At 37.4% G+C, this 22,782-nt stretch overlaps 2 protein-coding genes across 4 annotated transcripts; one reads left to right on the forward strand and one right to left on the reverse strand.

The window, feature by feature from the left end:
• Nucleotides 1-7,446: 7,446 nt before the first annotated feature.
• On the reverse strand, nucleotides 7,447-22,372 carry LOC121992558 (protein SCAI homolog). Of its 3 annotated transcripts, none has more exons than XM_042547022.1 (9): nucleotides 21,730-22,372; nucleotides 19,388-19,594; nucleotides 18,925-19,167; nucleotides 17,268-17,334; nucleotides 16,994-17,182; nucleotides 16,776-16,867; nucleotides 15,366-15,539; nucleotides 15,156-15,292; nucleotides 7,447-7,638 (listed from the first exon to the last, which is right to left on the reverse strand). In XM_042547022.1, exons 1-9 carry the CDS (start codon nucleotides 22,273-22,275, stop codon nucleotides 7,590-7,592), a joined length of 1,704 nt encoding a protein of 567 aa, XP_042402956.1. In that variant the 5' UTR covers nucleotides 22,276-22,372; the 3' UTR covers nucleotides 7,447-7,589. The 3 variants fall into 3 exon arrangements, with proteins under 3 accessions (XP_042402956.1, XP_042402957.1, XP_042402955.1); XM_042547023.1 differs by lacking the exon at nucleotides 7,447-7,638 and adding an exon at nucleotides 10,092-11,222; XM_042547021.1 differs by lacking the exon at nucleotides 7,447-7,638 and adding an exon at nucleotides 14,261-14,798.
• On the forward strand, nucleotides 11,108-13,138 carry LOC121992560 (centrosomal protein of 128 kDa-like). The gene is made up of 2 exons (XM_042547024.1): nucleotides 11,108-11,251; nucleotides 11,350-13,138. Exons 1-2 carry the CDS (start codon nucleotides 11,108-11,110, stop codon nucleotides 12,811-12,813), a joined length of 1,608 nt encoding a protein of 535 aa, XP_042402958.1. The 3' UTR covers nucleotides 12,814-13,138.
• Nucleotides 22,373-22,782: the final 410 nt, after the last annotated feature.

Raw genomic sequence — 22,782 nt, forward strand, 5'->3', positions numbered from 1 at the left:
ATCCCAAACCTCTATGGCCATTGGATGACTTTTGTACCCCTAAACCTAGGCTATGCTCATTTTGCCCTAATAGGATATTTTCCATCCTTTTTAGGGTCTTTTCCATTTTATCAAGTCTTGACCTTAAGACTTGATTTTCCACACTAAGTCCTTAGTTTTTGGTTTTCCATTAAGTCCATGAGCATTTTTATTTCTAGGCTTGTAGCTACAATCCTTAGAGTTCTTGCCTAGACTTTTACCTACATTCCTAGCCTTAGGTGTAGTAGTTTTGGCATGTAGGGCCACATGCTTTTCCTTAAAGCCCTCATGCTTCCTATTCTTATGGTAAATCGCATTAAAATGATAAAAATTAGAACTATCATGCTTTTTACCATAATGTAAAGGAGTAGGCTCAATAAATGTTACCTTCTTCTTTACCTTGGAGGCTCCCCCTTGACTAATGCCTCCTTGAGCCTTGACCATCTTCTTCCCCTTGAGGCATTGACTCCGGTAATACCCCTTTTGATTGCAAGAGAAGCATATGATATGCTCCTTGCTCTTCTTTGTTCCGGGAATGGTCTCCTCGGGCTTCTCCTTGCCCTTTTGCGTCACTTGACCCTTCTTCTTGGCCAAGTTGGGACACTTGCTCTTGTAGTGCCCACTTCCCTACACTCAAAACATATTATATGATTTTTATTTTTAATTGAAACATTTATACCTTCTTGTGTAGGGATGGCACTTGCTCCTCCATTTGCTATTTCTTGAATTTCGGAGGTGGCACCATCTTCTTCTTCTTCACTTGACCCGGATGTAGAAGCTTCTCCTTCTTCTTGATCCGGCGTCACCAAGGATTGCTCCCCCTCAATCCAAGAGGTGGAGGCTTCATCATCTTGAACATGAAACAAGGAGTATGCTCCCTCCTTGTTCCCTTCGTTGCATTCCCTCGAGGATGAAGCTTCTTGGATTTCCTCTTCTTCGGAGGTTGAGCATCTCTCAACCTCGGAGCCCTCCTCTTGGTCTTGCTCCAAAGAGTCACCCTCTCTGGATTCTTCATGATCTTGTACAGTGGAGGGGATCTCTTCATGAAGCTTGGCCAATTTGCTCCATAGCTCCTTTGCATCTTCAAACTCTCCAATTTTGCAAAGGATGGTGCTTGGCAATAAATTGACCAAAAGCTTGGTCACTTTGTCATTTGCCTCGCACCTTTGGACTTGCTCCGGGCTCCATTTGCTTTTCTTTAGAACTTTGCCTTTTGAATTTCTTGGAGCCTTGAAGCCTTCCATTAGAGCAAACCATTGCTCTATCTCCATCATAAGAAAATTTTCGATTCTTGATTTCCAAGAATCGAAACTCGTAGAAGTGTATGGTGGAGCCACCCTTGTGTCAAATCCAAGCCCATCTTGGAATTGCATCTTGAAGTTGAGCTTGATAAAGTCTTGAACTTGAAGAATTTGCTCCAACTTCTTCACCCTCTAGCTTTTCTTGATATGCTTGACCCTTCCGGCGATGATTCCGGTGAAGAGCGGCCTCGCTCTGATACCACTTGTTAGGACCAAAAGTAGCTAGAGGGGGGGGGGGGGGGGGAATAGCTCGTCGCGTTCGCTCAGTGCTCGGCGGTGCTTGTTTCTTCAAGAATGCGCAGCGGAAATACAAAGAAACAATCACACAACGCTAACACGGTTTGTTTACTTGGTATCCACCTCCAACAGAGATGACTAATCCAAGGATCCACACCACGCACGCACCCTCCACTATGAAAACACTCCTTTTCGGTAACTACCGAGGGCGGAGAAGCCCTACAAGACTCTCAGTACAAGAAGAAGAAAGGGTAGTAAAGAATAAGCAAAAGCTTACAAGAAATGCAGTAAAAACCCTAGCTTCTTCTTCTTCTCGTTGCAACTCGCCTCTTGACTTGGATGAACCTCCAAGAACCTTCAAGAACTGGCGGTGAGGAGCTTAGAGAGTGCTGGGGAGGAGCTGTGTTGAATCTGGAATGAATCGGTGAAGTTCTACCGAAGGAATCATGCGCCTGCGGCCTTTATCGACGCCAACGGTCGGATCCCGATCGATTCGAATGTTCCCAATCGATTGGGGAGGCTTTGGATCGATCCACGGATCGATCCAGAGCGCCTCTGTGCTCTGGGAAAAACGCCTGGATCGATCCAGCGCTTATCGCGCGAAGCAGCCGCGTCCCAATCGATCCACTGATCGATTGGGACATCTGGATCGATCCACGGATCGATCCAGAGGCTCTCTGTTCGCTAGGAACGGCTTGGATCGATCCACTGATCGATCCAGTACTTGGTTTTTGCCCAAAACCAAGTCCCAAGCCTACCAAACCAACACCCGGTCAACCTTGACCTGTTGGTACACCATGCCTAGCATTTGGTCACTCCTTTGACCTGCTAGGACTTCCCACCAAGTGTTTGGTCAATCCCTTTGACCCACCTGGACTTTTCTATTCATGCCAAGTATCTGGTCACTTCTTTGACCTACTTGGACTTCCCAACACCAGATGTCCGATCATCCTTGATCCATCTGGATTTTTCCTTGCCTGACTTCACTCACCAGGACTTTCACCTAGCTTCACTCACTAGGGTTTTCCATCTGCCTAGCTTCACTCACTAGGGCTTTCACCTGGCTTCACTCACCAGGACTTTCACCTAGCTTCACTCACTAGGGTTTTCAATCTGCCTAGCTTCACTCACTAGGACTTTCCTTCTGCCTGGCTTCACTCACTAGGACTTCCATTCTACCTAACATCCCAGTTAGGACTTCCCAGTCAAGTATCCGGTCAACCTTGACCTACTTGACTTCTCCTTCAATCAATTTCCTATTGTCAAACATCTAAACTCAAACCAAGACTCAGCTTGGTCAACCAGGTCAACCTTGACCTGAGGGATGTTGCACCAACATGTGCTACACCCTGAGGGCTACCACCATGCTTATAAGCGATGACTTTTGAGGGATATATAGAAAGATGGAGAAATAACAGGAGTAGAAAGAAAGATCACATAATTCTTAGTGAGTAAGAGGGCATGATTAGGTGTCATAAGAAAATTAAGGCCCAAAATTAAAAAGAATAGCTTTGTGAGGCATAGGGCTTAAGTTCTACTTTGATTTAATTTGTCTGCTGATGTGATTTAAATTGTCTGATGGTGTTTGTTTAATGGTGGGCCATAGTTCTGGTTTAATGATTCTAAACCTTTAGAGATGCCCTTTGACTTTCTAGATCTCACCAATGAACCGCACCTAGTAGAGAGCCTCAAGAATATTTGTATTTACTTCTTTTTCTTACCTCAGCTATTTTCAGGTCTTACTGTCGCACGATTGCTTTTTGCCTTAGCTTGCACAAGTGTTACAAAAGACAAAAGTATACAGTCCCTTCTTCTCTCTTAATTAGTTGTTGTTCTCCCAAGGTGGTATACTAAGACAAGGACTGAGGAATTCTTGATGTAGAAAGTAAAAGAGGTCAGCGCCCTAAGGCTTAAAAAACGTTATATACTCAACCATGTAAACTATATAAACACCATATACAAAATAGATATAGGAATTTTGAAAGAAAACTTACAAACAATAGGGACTATACAACTTGCTTATAAGCTTGTGTGTGTGTGAGAGAGAGAGAGAGAGAGAGCTTAGAGGAGAAGAGTGGGAGAGTTTTCATTGATATTGCTTTCTTGCTTGCTTGTGTTCTTGCTTGTTGAAACGAGAGATGAGAGGACTTTTTATAGAGAAGAGAAAAGGCTTTTGAACTCTGGAGGAAGGATAAGAAATAATCTAATTAGTGATCTTGGTTATCCCGGTTAATATTTTTGGAGAAGTAGTGGTGTCTAATATCCTGGCTAACGTTTTTGTAGAGGTAGTGCTTATTGATGTCATTGCATATGTCATAATTTTATCATGTTGATTAGGTTTGCTTCTTCCCCTGATCTCATAGATGGTGGTAGTGTAGCGGTAGATGTTAAGGAAGGAGTTTTATTTATATTTTGTTTTTCAAACCATGATGTATTTTTTTCTTTTGGTAGAATTGTCCATTTGAAGAGTATCCTTCTCACCTTGACAAAGAATGACCTTCTCCCAAACCAGTGGAAGAACAACTTAAAGATTGGAGATCATCCATTCAAGGAAGCTTTTGGCTTTAGGATCCCTACCGAGACCCTTTAGATTATGCTTTGTCAGGAGATATTGTTACTAAAAAAAATTATTAGCCAAAAACTTTCGGAATGGAATTCATTCCGTTTTCTTACTCTACTCAACATTCAAACCTATGTCAATTCTACCAAAAGAAAAATACAACATGGTTTGAAAAACAAAATAAAAATAAAACTCCTTCCTTAATAACATCTACCTCTACACTACCACCATCTATTGGATCAGTGGAAAAAAGCAAACCTAATCAACATGATAAAATTATGACATATGCAATGACGTCAATAAGCACTTCCTCTACAAAACATCAGCCAGGATGTCAGACACCACTACTTCTCCAAAATGTCAACCGGGATTATCAAGAGCGCTACTAATTAGATTCTTTCTTATCCTTCCTCCAGAGTTCAGAAGCCTCTTCTCCTCTCTATAAAAAGTCCTCTCATCTCTCGTCTCAACAAGCAGGAACGCAAGCAAGCAAGAAAGCAAGATTGACGAAAACTCTCCCGCCCTTCTCCTCTAAGCTCTCTCTCTCTCTCTCTCTCTCTCTCAAGCTTATAAGCAAGTTGTATAGTCCCTACTGTTTGTAATTTTCTTTCAAAATTCCTATATCTATTTTATATATGGTGTTTATATAGTTTACATGGCTGAGTAAATAACGCTTTCTAAGCCTTAGGGCTCTACCCTCTTTTACTTTCTACATCAAGAATTCCTCAGCCCTTGTCTTAATATACCACCTTGGTAAAACAATAACTAGCTAAGAGAGAAGAAGGAACGGTATACTTCTGTCTTCTATGAAACTTGTGCTGGATAAGTAAAGCAAAAAAGAAACCATGCTATAGTAAGACCTGAAAAAAGTCAGGGTAAGAAAAAAAAGTAAACACAAATGTTCTTGAAGCTCTGTACTAGTTGAGGCTCATTAGTGAGATTTAGAAAGTTAAAGAAGGACATCCCTGAAGGTTTAGAATCATTAAACTAGAACTATAATCCACCATCAGATAAACACTATCAGATAACTTAAATCACACCATCAAACAAATTAAACCAAAATAGAAATTAACTTAAATTAAATTGAAGCTAAACTTGGTATTAGAGTCATACGAGTTTAGGTGTTTTATACTAGTTTATGTGTACAACTTCTAGTTTTAGAATTAGTAAACTAGATTACTTAGATCTTGCTTTATAACCAAGAACAATTATTACTTGCGATCACAATAAACATACTTGTTATATCATAATCAAATCATATTTGCACTGTCTACATTCAAAAAGTGCCCACTTAAATTCTCTTACAGACTTATTAATAAGTATTGAACTTCTTTAGAAACACAGTCTCAACTTTTCTTATAGAAAATTGAAAATATTACTCAACACTTAGCACAACAAAATCAGATGATGGCTAAAGTCTTAAGAAATAGGGATGACAACGGATAGGATTTGGGTAGGATTTCGTATCCTTCGTACTCATCCCCATTTATTATATCTATCCCTATACTCATCTCCATATCCATCGGGTATTTGACTTTCATACTCATCCTCATACTCGTCGAAGGTTCGAGTATCTATATCCTACCCATCATCCTATTACTCCCTATCATTCTCATTTTTTAAAAAAAGACTATTTCAATATACTTGTTTGCTCTTCCTCATCTCGCACTCCTTCAATCGGATGAATATTTCTCGTGTAAAAGAAGATGAGATACGTGTTAATGACCGAATAAAGAGACAAACTAAGTCTTTTTTTCTAAGACCGAAAGCGGGCTAAAATTTTTTCTTTCCCAATATATATATATATATATAATTAGGTATCGGGTAGGGTACAAGTAGGATTTGATGGCATTCGCCTCCATACCCATACCTGAATGCCCATTTACTATAAAAATTCCCTCCATATCCTCTTCTTTCGGGTCAGATGTCGGATTACTCATCAAATTCTGGTGAAATTACCATCCCTATTAAGAAATCTTGATTATCTTAAGGCCTCCCAAGAATCCTTAAAACAAACTTTACAACTTGACCCATTTCCTAAGAAAAAGGAAGTACAAAAAACACCTACTTCAGATAGTGACCCTAAACAATTATTACTATAATCAAAAGGTTTGATTGTTAGTAACAAAGCACAACTTTATGAAAAACTTGATGAGATGCATAAATTATTAGAAGGAATTAATTATCAATAAACAAACTTAGATTTGAAAATTCATATTACGAAGAAGCTTTGGAATATTTTAAACACTTCTCAATCACTAAGGAAGATAGATATTGTCAGCTAGAACTCACAGGGCGAGGAGATCAAATACAAATACAACAAAACAACACCATTATAACCTTAGTAACCTCACTTCACTACAGATTGTCCTTAATTGAGAACAAGTTATAACAATTAGAAAAACTTAGTCTTGATTTGTCACAAACCATTGATTGGAAAGAATCTTTAACAAAGCTAAATAAAGATCTAAGTTAATTATCTTTAGGAAAAGAAGTACCTAAGGCACCACCAGTCATCTCCAAGTTTCTAACTTACACTAAGATAAATGAGTCAACTGAGCCCTTTACTGGACCTTCTTTCGTGACCAGACCAACAGAAGCCAATACTACTTCTTGGTTAGACACCCTAACCCCAATAAATAGTTTTTCTATCATCAGTCCACATCAATTGGAAGAGATAATAGACTCAGATAAAGACTTAACTATTTTCTCAAATGAACAATTAAGTACTTTGAATCAAAAAAATTTTATAGCCAAGGAATTTTTACGTTTTCAACATCAGTCTATAGGCATCATAAACAAGAAGCTCTTCACCTTCTTGATGGAGGAGAAGTCAAACTTAACCTTATGATAGAAGATACAGTAAAACCATTATACCTCAGAAAACACAATTATATTCATCTAGGATTAATTGTATTTGGACTTAGAGGACTTACCAGAGCTAGGATAGGAGGCAAAGTGCTCCTAGTATTACATGATACCAGGCTATCTAATAATGAAAAAGTCATTATTGGCCTCATGAAGTAGATATGAATACTAACCTTGGTATCACATACTTATGTCCTAATTTCAATATGACTATAAGAGACTTTGTCAAACATATTAAAATTCATATTCAAGCTAAAGGATAAAAATAATTTCAAGGAGATAATATCCAACTGGACATAATTTTTTTTTTGGCAAAATCATGAATCATATGTATAATCATTTCAAAATCTCAATAACTGATATGCTTGAAGCCTTAACAATCGAATTCATTTTCTTAAGCCAAGAAAATACAATTCAGAAACATTAGCAGACTTAAAATGAAATATCAATCTAAACAATCCAGAAGTCACTTTAAAACCAACATCATCACTTAAGTACAAAGACAGAAATAAACAACTCTCTGTTTGATTTTCTGAATACCAACCAACAACTTTTTCCACTAAAATAGAAGAAGAACTTGAACCCAACCATCTCAATTTAATGTTTCAGATTTTAGATCCCGTCCAGTTTTTGAGACAACTCGGACAAAGACACCTACAAATAGTACAAAGAACTAAAATTAAACAACTTAGTACTATGGCAGAAACTTATAATTACATGCATATACTAGACACAACCCAGGGCTTGTTTACTGATTTGGATGAATATGTTTATATGCCTTTGGAAGCTGCCTTACACTTAATTGATCAAGACCTTCATATATATATAAGCCATTTAGGATTTATGTATATATAAATTTTCTACTGTAGATTTGTTTCTGCGGATGCTATCCATCCGCTATCTGCGATTACGTAGTTTTTTTTTGTTTTTTTTTTAACTCTTGATTATGTCAAAAAGATTTATATATATATATATATATATAACACCTGTTCGGTGCATATTCCTAGACGCTCCGATTTTTAAAAGTGAATCGGGGTATTCGAGAGGGGCTCCGAGCGCCTAAATATGTGAGGATGACCCATGAGTGTGTACCAAATGGGTATGCAGGCTAACATTTCTCTCTATATATATTTCAAACTAACTAATCATGGAGTGATCGACTTGGCCTCATAAAAATTTTCTATTAGTCATCAAGATAAATCGAGAAGCGTTCATGAAAGACAACCAACGTTCTGAGGTCCACTTTTTATTGGAGATAAAAAAATCACCTGTAGTGCGCTATATATAAGATAAAATCTTAGATCCCTTAATTATCCATTAGAGGATTTAACCATTTCCTTGGGATAAAATAAATTCTTATATAGAATGATATAAAAGGTAGTGGAGTGTACAAATTTTCTGTTAATGTAAAATATTATAAATTGATCAAATCATATTAGGTTTATTAAACGTAATTTTATTATGCACTGTAAGAGATTATTGCTACCTCAGGGTTATGGTGCAGTGTTAAGGACATTCAGTTATTTTCTAGATACCCACGGTTTGATTTCTAACTACGGCGTATTTGTAGGAATTTTTTCTCCAAATGAAAGTTGTGATTAAGGGACGTTGGGTGCCTACTATAAGTGTTTCCTAATTTATCTTGATAGTCAGTGAAAAATTAATTATCAGTCTCAATATTTTTTTTATTTAAGAGGTTATTATATATCGGTCGTAACGTTTTTATTATATAATATCATTATATTACAAATATTTATATTTTTCCTTTAATTATTTTTTGAAATAGCAAAAGGCTGAAAAATAATCACGAATATGAAGAATATCTATTTTTATTATTCTGAAAATATTGATTTTAAAGCTGCAATTTTCCAACAATATCATTCCAGAAGCATGATGAAATATTAAAGCAAGGAAAAGTGTCATGATCACCCACCTTATAAAAGTTTAGTTTGCTCACATTTTTTTTCCCTACATTATAATTAACTTAATTATTTATTTTCAGAATGGTGTTCTTAATTTCATAATCCTTTACCATAATAATTAACTTAATTATTTTATTTTCATAATGGCACTCTTAATTTCATAATTCTTTACCATAAGTGGATTTATTTCTCATTTTTTTCCATGCGAGGATGGTTTTCACAATGATACAATTTAATCAATTTATTAAGACAAACTTTTCAACGTTTATTTGGATTCTTGAAAATATAAGGAAATAGGTGTTTTTATATTAATTCTTGAGCCAGATTTAATTTGTTTTTAATATTCCAACTTGGGATACCGAAATATTAGGCGAACATTAGCAAATAACGGAAGATTAGAGAACATTTCATTTTCATCCCCCTCCCCCAAAGTTTGTTATTTTTTTATTTAACACACAATTATTTTATATATATACTTCACCCCTTGATCTTTGCATGATTATACTATTTGGACCTTGACCTCTTAATATTTTTTTTTTGACACTTTATAGTTTTCCTCTTCTTTAAGGGGTACGTAGACCTTATAACTTGAAACTGATCGAACTGTGATATTAGGGTTTGGTGTTTGATCCGAGCTTGGGCTGTTTACATCAGGATCGACACGATCCAACTCATGATCGAGCCGAGCATAATCTAAACTGGACCAAATCAGGCTGTAGAAAAGTTGTAGAAATAATGCGAGATAAATGTAAAGTATCAAAACACTGAGGGGGAAAATGAAAAATTGGTTAAACTTTGGAGGGAGGAGGGGCAAAGTGAAATTGTTCAAACATTAAAGCTGGGAACGACGTTTGGCTCCTCCAAATCGATCACCAGCCGTACGATCCGACCACGTCCTCCCTCGAAGGGGCACGCTTTTCTGCCTCCTTCCTCGCCATCGCCTACGGCGGCGACTCTATTTGAAACTTCTTCTTCTTCTTTGTCTTCTTCCCATCGGATTCCACCAGCGACGTCAATTTTGAGACCCAGTCAAGACTTTTACTCCCTAATCTCGCCTCGAATCGCGCCGCCTGGTCGCGGTGGAAGAAGAACAGGAGAACGAAGAACCAAAGTGGTAAGCACTCCCTTTGATTTCTGTTCCTCTTCGCGGATTCTTCTTCGATTTTGTGATTTTTCGATCCTTTCCGAGTTGCCATAAGACGTAAAGTCGCCGGACTTTTCTGACGACGAGTTCGTCGTCTTTTCCGCTGCTTTCTGGTTCTGTTGTCGTTGTTGTTGCTTCGAGATTGGGTGATTGAGAAACTGGCGGAGGGTTCCGTATGCTTTCTTCCAAGTTCAGGAACCCTAGCAGAGTTCGCATCGGATTGATTACTTTCCGATGATTTGTACTACAAAATGGTAAATACTCCCTTCGATTTCTGTTGCTCTTCGCGGGTTCTTCTTCGATTCCGTGTTTGGTTTCTTTCGTTAAGAAGAGGCGAGATTCCACTTTCTAAGCTTCTGTTACTGCTTCGAGATTCTATGATTGAGAAACCAGCGGAATGACCAGATGCTTTCTTCCAAGTCCAGGAACCCTAAAGTTCGTATCTTTCCACTGGTTTTGACGGATCGATCTAGTTTCAAGTCTATTTACAAACAATTGTTTCCCTTTGATTCCTTTCCTAAGTTTGCAGTCTTACGTATCCTCCAAAAACTCTTTTGAAGGAATTTTTCGTCTTTTTCTCAATGCTTCTTATCAGAGGTGTAAACTGAAACTTAACTCCTCTTTTATTACCTCTTCCATCTGCTTACCTTTCTTCAGGTGGTTCTCCTACTTTTGATGATTCCTTTCGTATACTTTTTGCACCTTCAAAGTTCTTCCTTTGTCCCGTCCCTGACACTTTCTTTAGATAGACAGAATTGTAAAGGAATTGTAAGAGGAAGCGAAAAAAATATTAATTTCAGATATAAAGAGGAAATTGAAATGATTTGTCTCCTCCTGAAATTTTTTTCCTCTATGAAAATGAATTATCTCTGATCAGAGTATGTTGCCTTTTTCTGATAATTGTAAGTTACGTTCTCTTCTCTTCTTCTTCTTCTCTTCAATTCTCTTTTTGGTTAATCTATGGAGCCTTATCCACTATTTTGATTGAAAACATGAGCTCTCTGATATCTTGGAAGAGTACCAATTTGCAGCATTGAATGTGTTCCTGCCTCTTTCAATGGCACATAAGGAATCTCTTGCAAGCTCGGGTGTAAAATTGGCGCGATCCAAATCAACCAAGGGATCTCCTTCATCGTTGGATTCCTCGGATTCAAGAGCGTTGAAGATTAAGTCTGTTACAAAGGCTGCACAATCAGCATCTGTAAGATTTATTTGGAGACAAATATGCATCTATTTCCATTGAGATTGATTGGTTCTCATTAACAATTTGTTTCTTTGTTTTGTTATTTTCCTATTTAGAAACAAAATGTAAGATCTTCTGATCTGCAGCACCAGTTAAGTAAGCTCCACGAAGAGCTAGAGAAGGAAAAGGAGGAGAAGGCCAGAGCAATGCAGGAACTTACTGATATAAAAAGAAATGTGTCACAAAAAATTACTAGTGAGAGTGAGTCGAAAGTGGAGGTGCTAGAGAAAGAAGTTCAGAAAGCAAAGGAATCGGAGAGAAAAATGCTTGAGTCACTTGTATCACAGACGAAACTCCTTGAGCAGATTAAGATCTCGCTGGAAGAGGCCAAACTTGAGAATAGGTCGTTGCGAGAGAGAAACAAAAGCTTCGAGAGAGTTAAAAACTTTGGTAACCGAAGCCTTAGGCACTTTGAGAAGCATTTGTTCGGGAGTGATGTTTTGCATTCAGGTACTGAAGAGGCAGATGTTAGAACACTGAGGAATGAACTGAGGTTAAGCACAGAAGCAGAAGAAAAAAGCAAGGTGGCGATGGATGGTTTGGCATCCGCCCTGAAGGAAGTTTCAGCAGAAGCCAACCAAGTGAAAGAAAAATTCAAGGCTACCGAGTCTGAGTTGGAAAGAGTAAGAGCCAACTCCGAAAGCCTGAAGACTTCGTTAAGAAGCATGGAAGAAAAGTTTCAAGCAGCATCGGAAGAATCTGAAAGGCTTAAGTGTGAATTAGATGAATCTATTGCTGCTTGGAATGTGAAAGAGAATAGCTTAATAAACTGTATCAAAATGTTTGAAGAGGAGATCAATGAATTGAAGGCAAAGAATGATAAGTTGTTCGAGTCACAAAGAACAGCCAGGGAAGAGAATGCCAATTTGAGGGATATTCTAAAGCAGGCCATAAATGAAGCAAGTGTCGTCAAAGAATCCCAGGAGATCACTAGGAAAGAGAATTCCCAGCTAAAGGATCAATTATCAGAGAAGGAAAACAAATTGCAGGTGCTAAAGCAAGAATATGAATGTTTAAAGGTCAGTGAAGCAGCAGCAACTGATAGTGTTACGGGACTGAAGAGCTTGCTTGCTGCAACATCCACAATGGACTCGATGATAGTAGCCCCTTCAAATTTTGGTGGAATTGATAGCAATGTCATTGAAAGGGGGGCAAAATTTTCATCTGAACGCTGGAGTGGGCATAATAAACGGTTTCAAAATGGGCGTAGGCACTCAATTGGAGAACCTGGGAAGCTCAAGGGATCTGCATATGGTGTAGCAGGCTCTCCAGAACCGAAACATCAGTTAACTGCATCTCTCAGTAACATGTCTGAAATTAGGTCTGCTTCATCTATCATACCCAACTACAACAGATCGTTGTATCCTGGCGATTTCGATCACATAATTACGAGTCATATGGATGGCTCTGATCATGCAGCCGCAACTAAAAAGAAAAAGACATTTTTTCGGAGATTTGGGGACATGCTAAGAAGAAAAAACAGTTATAGGCAGAACTCTTCTTTCGTAGTTGTTCAGTAAATAACCAGAGACCCTCCTATTCATATCAGTTTGCACCTTTATGGTTTTACAGCAGCATGACTCGCCAATAATGCAATTTAGGTGTGTTTACAGCGGTGAGTTACATGCAGATTGAGAAGATGATGAACACCTTAGTTCATGTCAAGAATATATCAGATTTGGGAGATTTTCACTAAGCTATATCTAATATCCAACAGCTCTTTTTTGTAGCTACATATCTTTAAACTGTGTAGGAGGATGAGTTATCATTCCATTTAGGTTCACACAGAGCAAAGTAGTTGTTGATGTATGAAACGCATTGAGAATTTATGAGTTTAAAAGTGCATAAGAGGGACAAGTGGTTTCAAGGTTCAGAAAATACTGTGCAAAAATCCTCATGAGCTACCATTGCAATAATTTTGTTAAATTTTATTCTGATGCTGTTTCTGAGACGAACTTGTTCTGAGAGGTCTCGTATTTTCATACTTCATTAGAACCTGTGTGGTGACTAATAACAGATTTTTATAGTTTGGACAGTTTGATAATTAGAGTAGATGTAAAAAGCAGACCTCAAGGGACAAGATTTTGTAAATTTTATGATTAACGAATTGCATAAGAGTTGAAGATGTAAAAGCTATTAAAAGATTTTAAAAAGTTAGTCAATATAATAAAAATGATCAGTACATAGATTAAAACTATTTAATGATAATAATGGGAACGTTCATGAAGCAATCAAATTGAATATGATGGCTATGTCAGGATTGTCAAATAATGTGCTATGATCTAGGAAGAAGTTGCCCATAAAATGCTCTGATTTTTCCCATGTATGACTTTTTTGTTTCCCTCTTGTATGACTCTTTTGTTTTCGGGCTTCTCCTTTTTCATCTTCCGATAGGGGATAAGGATGAAGGACTCTTCTAAAGATGTTAGTTGGCACTAAATATTAAACTTATTTTGATTAATTTTTGAACTGATGGATTCAACCCTTGAAAAATTTTCATCAACCATCAAGATAAATCAGAAAGGGTTCGCTGCGAAATTAAGAAGACGTTATGCTGTTACACTATTTCCTCGGAGTCAAAATATTTGTTCCTTTAATCCATGCATGAGGGTAAATTGCATGAACATCAAAGTCAAGCAAAGGAAAAGAGTTGGAGGCCTTTTGCTTTACGGAGGGAGGAAAACCCTAACTTTGCCTTCTTTTCCAAGATGTGACCAAGATGGCTATTTTAGAAGGCCGTATTCTCCTCCATCATCTCAAAACCATCCAAATAAATCATCAGCATACAATTGCACTAAGAATAAGGCCACCCTTAATGTTGGCACAATGAATAGTGTGAAGATAACTTGACATCAACACACCACACAAAGGTAAAGCATTGTTTTTGTTGTTATAATAAATAGCATGGGGTCAGAACAAGAAATTATCAACATTAACTCAACAGGACAGGCACAAACAATGAGAGCATGCATCAAACCATGTAAAATAAGCCTTATATTGCAAGTTGTTACAATTTGAAAAACTCTCAAATTTGTCCACTATACTGCTACAACAGATGAGTCCACAGTCTATACACTGCCAAAAATTAACACACACCAATGCTATTATCGACAAAACTCATTGTAACTTGCTCAAGAATGATCTAAATAACCTGCAACCTCATACAGAATCATGTGGATGATTCACTCTGCAAGAATTCTGCGAGAGTTTATGTAGCCGGGTATAGACACAAAACAATCAACAAATGATTGGAAGCTATTTACTATGGTTCTATCTACTGATGGTTATAAAGTTTTATCTGCTATGAACAGAATCCCTGATGGAATCAGTGAAGTGAAAATAGTTTAAAACACCTAATCTTTCTGCAAGAAGATGGATATGGATCTGAGTTATAGCAGACTCTGGAGAGACAGACTTGGGAAGATTAGGAAGACATTCAGGTAAGTGCATTGAACTATCCCTTGAAGGATAAAAGAGAGAAAGAGCAGCACGGCAAAAGATGAACCTGTTCATAAAATGGCAAGCAAGTATAAAAAAAAAGTTGCTAATGCTCACGTTTGTAGCAGCAAAAATTCAGTGAAATTTATGATCTTAGATTCGTTTGTAGTAAACACAGCTTAAAAATAGGTTATATGTGATCTACCAAGACAGCAAACAGGCAGTATATATTGAACCTCTCATTTAGAGGATGCATCTCGCTGTACTCTATTGTAGTATGTTTTTCACAGACCTAAAAGCATACTCAAAGAACTCATGTCTAGCTACCTAAGATGTTGTTTCTTTTTAATGACAAAAAGGAGTTTAAATCTACTCATTGAGAAAATGCTATTGAAAATTGGCAGAAAACAGAAGTTGCACATACCTTATAATGAGTCGCCGCAGAAATGGATCAGTTAATACTTGAGCCCAAACCTGATCAAGGGAATTAGATGTACAGAGTGCCACTTCCCATTCGGCTAGAGCAGAGGAAAGTAGGTTCTCAGCACCACTATATAAATCCTGAAAGTGAATGTAAATCTATCAGGAGAAAAAATTCTGGTGGATGCAAAGCATGAAGACCAAGGTATCTTACAGCTTCAATATCTGGAGAAAGGCCAACTAACTGGCAAAATGCTTGCAATGGAGCAGTTAGGAAGTGGGTAAACTGGCTTCCTCTTAACGTTGAATTAGTATCAGATACTGATAGTGGCTTCTCATGTGAAAGAAGTAAGATGGATGCTTCTCCTCGTTCAGCACCATGAAGAGTCTACAAATTTGCCAACAAGCATTAGATCAGACCAGGTATCACATACACGAAACCTAACCCATTAAGAATCTTCCACCAAATTAATATAACTAGGCTTGAATCAGAAGTGGGCGGTCAAATGCACAAGACTTCCACCACTTTCGTGATTGTTGACACCACTTTAGCAAAGAAGCAAGTTACTATGGAATCAAGGCGCACCCTCATTTATATCAATTGCTAATAAAAAGCACATGAAAATCAGGAGAGGATGTAACTTGAAGGACAAACACAAAAATTGTGCTTGTCTGATTAAAAATATTCACTACTCCTTTCGGGAACCCAAATCAGAATCAAAGTACACATTTTGAACTTAATTTTGTCAGTTTATTTGAAAGACCATAACATACTGAAGAGATGTGGAGCATCATAAAGGTGTCATTCCTTTCTGAAGTAGCTAGATTTTTGGACCTTAAGGTATACCTTATGAACATTCATTATTTTCCTTGAACAAAATCTCAGAGATTGTCATTCTTATATTATTTTTTCCATGTTTAAGGGGTTGTGATACTTTATTCATTTGTGCATCCGTTCAATTCATCAATAAGTTTTCAACCATATTCATCGCTAACACTTAATTCCAAGTATAATGTGATAAACTGGTTTTATTTATTTCATCTTTACATCAGTAAGGTGTAAGATAGTTCTATTGTATAAAAAGTTAGATAAGAATTTAAAAGTGAATGACCAAATGAGACCATGATCATAGAGCTTGAGTTGATCATAACTAATAGGATAGTCATATAACTTCATGAGAAACCTGGGCTAAATGTCCATTAAACTTATCCTAGATAGTTGGGATATCATGGCTTCTTGTCGATATTGAATTGCTCAAATTTGAACAATTGAACCAGTTCCATCTCAATTGTGTCCACATCTTGTGTGTAATATACCCAATATCTTTTAACAGAGAGTTTGTTGGTAATTAAAAAATTTCTACTAGTAGTCACTTGCAGCTGGAGATCCTTTATTGCGGCACAGAATATGTATATCATTCATTCTCAACTTTAAATAAACAACGCATAGAGACAATTCAATCTACAAAAGTAAACGATTTTAAAGGGAAAAGAAATGCAAATAAGGTTTACCCCGGTTTGCAATAGTTTAATTGTCAAATTTATCAAATATAAATCTGGAAAGATGTGCAAAAAAGCATAGGAATTATGCTTTGTTCACAACCATAGGAAATTAAGAGGCTACCTTAAATGCTTGGCTACTGTCACTGTCAATGACCAAAAAAAGTGGCTTTCGTGTAAATGGAACCAAGTCTTCAGGATAAAGATTGTTTGAACCTGAGGAAAATAGTTAAATTATTGCACAACTGGATGCCTCACACTCCATAAAAAGGAGATCAAGCTTGTGCAGTCTAATAAATAGCAACTATGACTTAATTCAATGCAAGATGTGATGGACAATACCTCCAGCCCCCTGAGAACCTAAACATAAATATTGTCCTAAATTAGCAATTGAATTTGGCTTATTAGAAGAAGCAGGTTGAGACAATGAGCTGTCCCTTTCCCATGAAGCATGTGGAGCATAGTTGGCTTTTGAGAAGCTTGATGACTTTCCACGGATATCTTTTTGAATAGCATTGGAATCTTGTTTTCCTGCAGATAGTTTGCTTGTGTTATAAGAGAATTCAAAGATCTTATAAGTTTAATTAACATGATACCAGCAGCACAAGAGAGAAACCTGAAACTGAAAGATAGATTAGCAAAATGCTGTCTGGATTCAGATCTTCACATATTGTAGCTGTTACCTGCACATAACAAGCTTTTAAAAACTAAAAATGGAAGATGAATGTAAAAAAATCATAAACATTGATGCATTTTAGAGTATATGTCCTTCAAGTATGTAGAAGGACAACAATAACAACAAAACATTATCTCACTAGGTGAGGTCGGCTCCTTCAGCTATGTAGAACAAAAATTGATAATTTCACTACTCTTTGAACTTGGTAGAAGTGCAGTTTTCTTAAAATCATTACTTAGTTGGAAAGGAATTTTTTCATTATAAATGTCAATTCATCATATTTTATATTTTGATCCAAAAATGAAGGTCGGTTCAAAAGGCTGATCAGTCCTCAAGTTCAGTACTAGTCCATCTGTTAAAAATATGTATATTTGTTTTTTCTTAGCTTCAATGCTCAGCTTTCCTTGAGACCTTGACCTTGAATTTATTATTGGAAACTGCCTAGGGTCACAACTTGCTGAGTTCAAATAGCTATCCAGTTGACATTCCACCAATATAGCCTTGTTTTATATATATATATATATATATATATATATATAGCAGTGAATTTAGCTGAGCCGTATTTACAATCTCATCCTTTTGAGGTGTAGATTGAAATTAAAGTACTCCAACCAATATCTGTTTAAGATTCCTTCATCATACACTATGGTAATAGTTAGAAATTATTTAACATAAACACAAGCCTCAAAAGCAATTTTATTTACATGTTTATAATGCAACGACGCAAACATTCCTTTATACTGCCACCTAACCATCCTATAGGAGCACATTGAACCTAAGTATCTGGAATGAGCCACAGGAATTTTAGGTTTTACAATACTCACGCCCAAAAAGAAAATCTACAATCATAATCTCAGATCTGGCAGTAAATATTGATCAATTGAGTTGAACCCCCCATCATTATTGATTCCTTTATGTTCAAGATTTCTTATGATATTACTCTGACATGAACTCATAAAAGAAGATTAAAGTGCAGCAACAAATAACTAAAACAACCAGTATTAGAGGCTGCATTAGGGCTTGACAACATGCATAAGAAAAGGCTGAACCCTATTAGCATGGACCAAACCATATTTGCTATAGAGCTACAATAGGTGGGCGACCCTAAAAAGATATAGTTCAATGAATGACAATATCTGTAAGTCACACGGTATAAATATCACTTAGAATATGTCATAGATATAGTTCAATGAATAACAATAAAACTGCAGCCAACCCTAAATAGTTGGGAGTAATAGTTGACAACAACAATGAATGCAACAATAATAACTCTAGATTTGGGAGTATTTGCTATTCTTCCAACAAAGATGCAAACATTTGGAAAAAAAAAAATCACAATGTCTATGTCCTCTTCTTTTGAAGATAGAACAACTGAATTGCTTATTATTCATACAAATAGTATTATGATTAGAAAAGATGGTAACAATTACAGCACCTGAACACAAAAATAAAAGAACTGGAATGATGGACCAATTGTTATCTGATAACAAAATATAACGCAATAGAGCATGAAGAGAATATTAATAGCACACAAGGTCACTACATTAGCACTGCTAAAAGCATTAATAGTACACAAGGCCACAACATTAACACTCACCGCTATCAAATGTGAGACAGAAGGGTGGTAAATAACTGCTTTATGGGGATTTGGAGGCAGATCCGGATCCATCATATCAGCAGCTAGGTTTATATCAATCAGTCCTGAAGCACCACTTTGGTCACTGGAAGCACCATTTTCACGTGGTTCCTTTGTCAGAAGCTGGTAGGAGGATCCACTGGGTTCCCATTCCAAGCATTGCAGCATCCTGAAAGTGTCGAGTGTATGCTCTGCAACCTTGATCTGCAAGAATGAGTCAAATTGCATGTGTAAGTGAAGAGACTATGGGCCAGATTGATAAGCATTTTGCAACTAAGTTCCCCATGAAAATACAAATTGAGTAAAAAAAAATGAGAAGATGTCATGTTAACTCTAACAAATCAATGCAAGGATCAAATACCCAAGAAGGTGAGTTCTCACGCAAACTCATGGTCATTCAAGAGAAGCACAAAAATCTACAGACCTCATTCCGGTGATAGCTTGTCAAGATAGCATCTTGCAGTCTCAACACCCTTGTAGAGTGAAATCTTGCTATACATGGGAAAGAGGTAGGGTGAGCATCAAATAAAACATTGTATCTTATAGGCCTTGAAATTTTAGAAGATGCATCAGCTTTCAAAAATCTGGAAATTTCTTGTGCCACTTGCTTCCATTCTTTAAAGTTAATCACCTGGGAGTAAAAATTCCATTCAAATATAAGAGAATATGTGGAAGTATCATAGTCAAAACTGAATTCCATCATCTAACCAAACAAAAGGAAATAATAATCAGAAAAGTTAATGAAAAATCTGAGTGAATTGTTCACCAAAAGTAACTCTCTTAAGATATATAACAAGGTGAAATAGCATAACCAAGAAAAATTGGCATGTTGTCATGAGGCTGCAGATCCACCAATGCAAAATGAGCAGCCAATTAAATGGGATGTACCCCTTCACCTGATTGATGTATGAATCATTTCACTTGCTTGCCATAGTGGAACTAAAGGCAGCTCTCTATCCATTCTTTTGGGCAGTTAATGAGTCAAAGTATGAAATTTTCTCCATCCAATGCCCAATGCTCTCATGGGAAACCACTCATGGTCCAGCTATCCTTAACCTCACCACACATTGTTTGCCCATTTGGCTAAACCCACACTCGACCTTATTGGCAAAGGGCAAGGCCTGCTCTAACACTGCTTGTAATGGGGCAATAGTCCCGTCAACACAAATTGTCAAATCACTCAGGTGAGATTACCTCTTCATCCTATTAACCAATCAATTGTGTAAGCTCTTATCAATGTTTGCTTAAATATAATACCTTGCCTTGGCAGTGTCGCAAGATTTGATAGTGAATGTATAAGAAGTCACACATTGTCTGCCACTTGTCTAATTCCATACTCAACCTTATCGGTGAAGAGCAAGGCCTGCGCTAACACCACTTACAATGGGACAATAGGTCCATCAATACAAATTGGAAAACCACTTGGGTGATTTTGCCTCTATGCCCTATTAATCAATCAATCATGCCATCCCTAGCACCTTGCTTTGATACCATCTTAAAAATATAATAAAATGACCATTACTACCCAAACATTAAGATATTAGCAAAGAACCTTATGTATACATTTGCAATTCATAACCAAGATCATGTTCTACAAAAAATATCAGTAAAACAAAGACATGCCAAAAGACACTTTCAGCCTTGTAAGTAGTTATACATATGCTGACATACCATTTATTTCTTCTGTCTAAATTTCATCAAAGGTTGAAAGGAAACATGCAGAGCTATTGCTCAAGCTAGGGGAGGGAAGGAAACAATCCTATTCCATTTATACAGCCTGACCTGTTTGTCTGCACTAAATTCCTCTTACAAAAGGAGTTTGTGTGACCCTATGTCGTTTGCTATCCTGCCAACTCTAATAAGATCTGTGTTTTGGCAGCTGCAGGCATAGGTAAACTGTTGATGAACAATATAAAATTTATGCCTTCTTGTATTCAATATTGTTTGTTCTAAGTTTATGCTTTCCTCTTCGTGTCCGTGTTTCTCATTTCTTGCAATACTCAAAAGGGTAATCAACTCTTTACATGACAAGACCATGAATACACATCTAAAGAGCTAAAAGAAGTAAACAAAGATCATCAAATGGAGCAAAAATAAATTAATGTGCGAAGGGATCAAGCAATCGAAATAACACATTCCAATGAAATATGCAGCTGTGCAAATTCTAGTAATTACTAGAACTTCCCAACCATTTTTCACATGAAACTTAAATAGTACGAATGATGTGTTTTTGCACTACGCTAACAAAATCCTTGGAATGTTATATTTCCACAGCCATCTGTCTCCGTGAATGATGATGAATGGATTCGTGAAAAAATAATTTGTCTGTTATACTAAATTCACCCATATTTCTTTTTTTTTTAAAAAAAAGTAAATTTAATGGTAAAATTGGTGCTAAATTGGCCTATCAGCTTTCTTTCTGCAAAAACTAATTGAGGATAGCAGGTTCCACCTTCCACGAGTTATGCGAATATGAGAATTTTCCATTTGTGAATCAAAATTAAGTTTTTTTCAAAGCAACATCAAGATCCCATTTTCAGATACTGAGAATTTAAGGGTACTGAATTATCACATTGAATGAAAAATTTAGTGGTTATTTCGACAGGGAACTAATATATTTATCCAGCAAAGTAAACTATTGGTTTACACCGAACTGGTTAACAAAAGAAGAAGCTTACAAGTATTGTTTGAGAAATTGGGATAAAATTTCAAACAGGAAAACGATGGAAAGGAGAATAAACAGCACAATAGCCCAGCTTCAATTACCGGGAAGGTGGCCTTTGACTCCTCTACCAGAGCCTTAAACCGATCGGCGAGCTGCCTCACCTCGCCATTCCTGTTCAGAAGCAGCGCGACGATGAGAAACCGCACCAGGAACCTCAGCTCCTTGTACCTCAGCCTGAGATCAGGCGCCGCCGCAGGCGCCCTCGCCGCCTCAAAGTATCCCCTGCTCACGATAGCCTCGTAGAAGACGTAGGCCTCGAATAGGAAGCGGACCTCGCTGGTCCGCTGGTACTGTCCGTAGTAGAGCTGCCCGATCCGTGAGGCGACGTCGCCGATCTCCCAGCGCCGGAGGCCTCCCGCAACGAGCTCGAGGCGGCGCTGCTGCTGGAAGTGCCAGAGCCGAGTGTAGGCCTTGAAGGCCTTGCGGAAGTGGAGTATGTGTAGGGCCCCGCGCGCGGAAGACGGCAGGTCGCGGACGCGAGCGAACTTGCGCTCGGCGGCCTCCACCAGCGACCGGAACTCGGTGAGGGCTTCATTGGCGGAGGACGAGGAGGCGGAGGCTCCGTCCATCCCGTCGTCGTCAGTCATGGCAGCGGCTCCGATGCCAAAGGAGTTGGAGTGGTGGTCGATGTGGAAGGAGAAGAGAAGGAAAAAGGCTTCGGGTGCAGGCTTTATTTTTTTTTAGAGGCGCGTCATCATACAAGACACGAGATGGGAAAAAGAGAGGTGGTGGACCACTCCACTTTAAGATGTCCCGCGGTCCATCGTAAACGGATGATGAGCCAGCGCGCCGCCGCAATATTATATTTATATGGATTTCAATAATACAACACAACTCTATTTAAATGAAATTTGAAATATAAATAAAATACTATAGATTATTTTATTTTACTTTATTATTTATTTCTAAGTAAATAAGTTTTAAATTGTGTTTGTATGATCACTTTTCTCATTTATACAATTAGGTATTCGTATGTAATCTTAAAATCAATAAATATAAATAAAAGAAACCATGAGCATATGTTGTATTTAATTGGAGAGAAATATATAACAAGTAATTGCAGCGCTTATATGTAAATTAGTATTTATATGAAC

The sequence above is a fragment of the Zingiber officinale genome, chromosome 6B, assembly GCF_018446385.1.
Source record: "Zingiber officinale cultivar Zhangliang chromosome 6B, Zo_v1.1, whole genome shotgun sequence".
Lineage (NCBI taxonomy): Eukaryota > Viridiplantae > Streptophyta > Magnoliopsida > Zingiberales > Zingiberaceae > Zingiber > Zingiber officinale.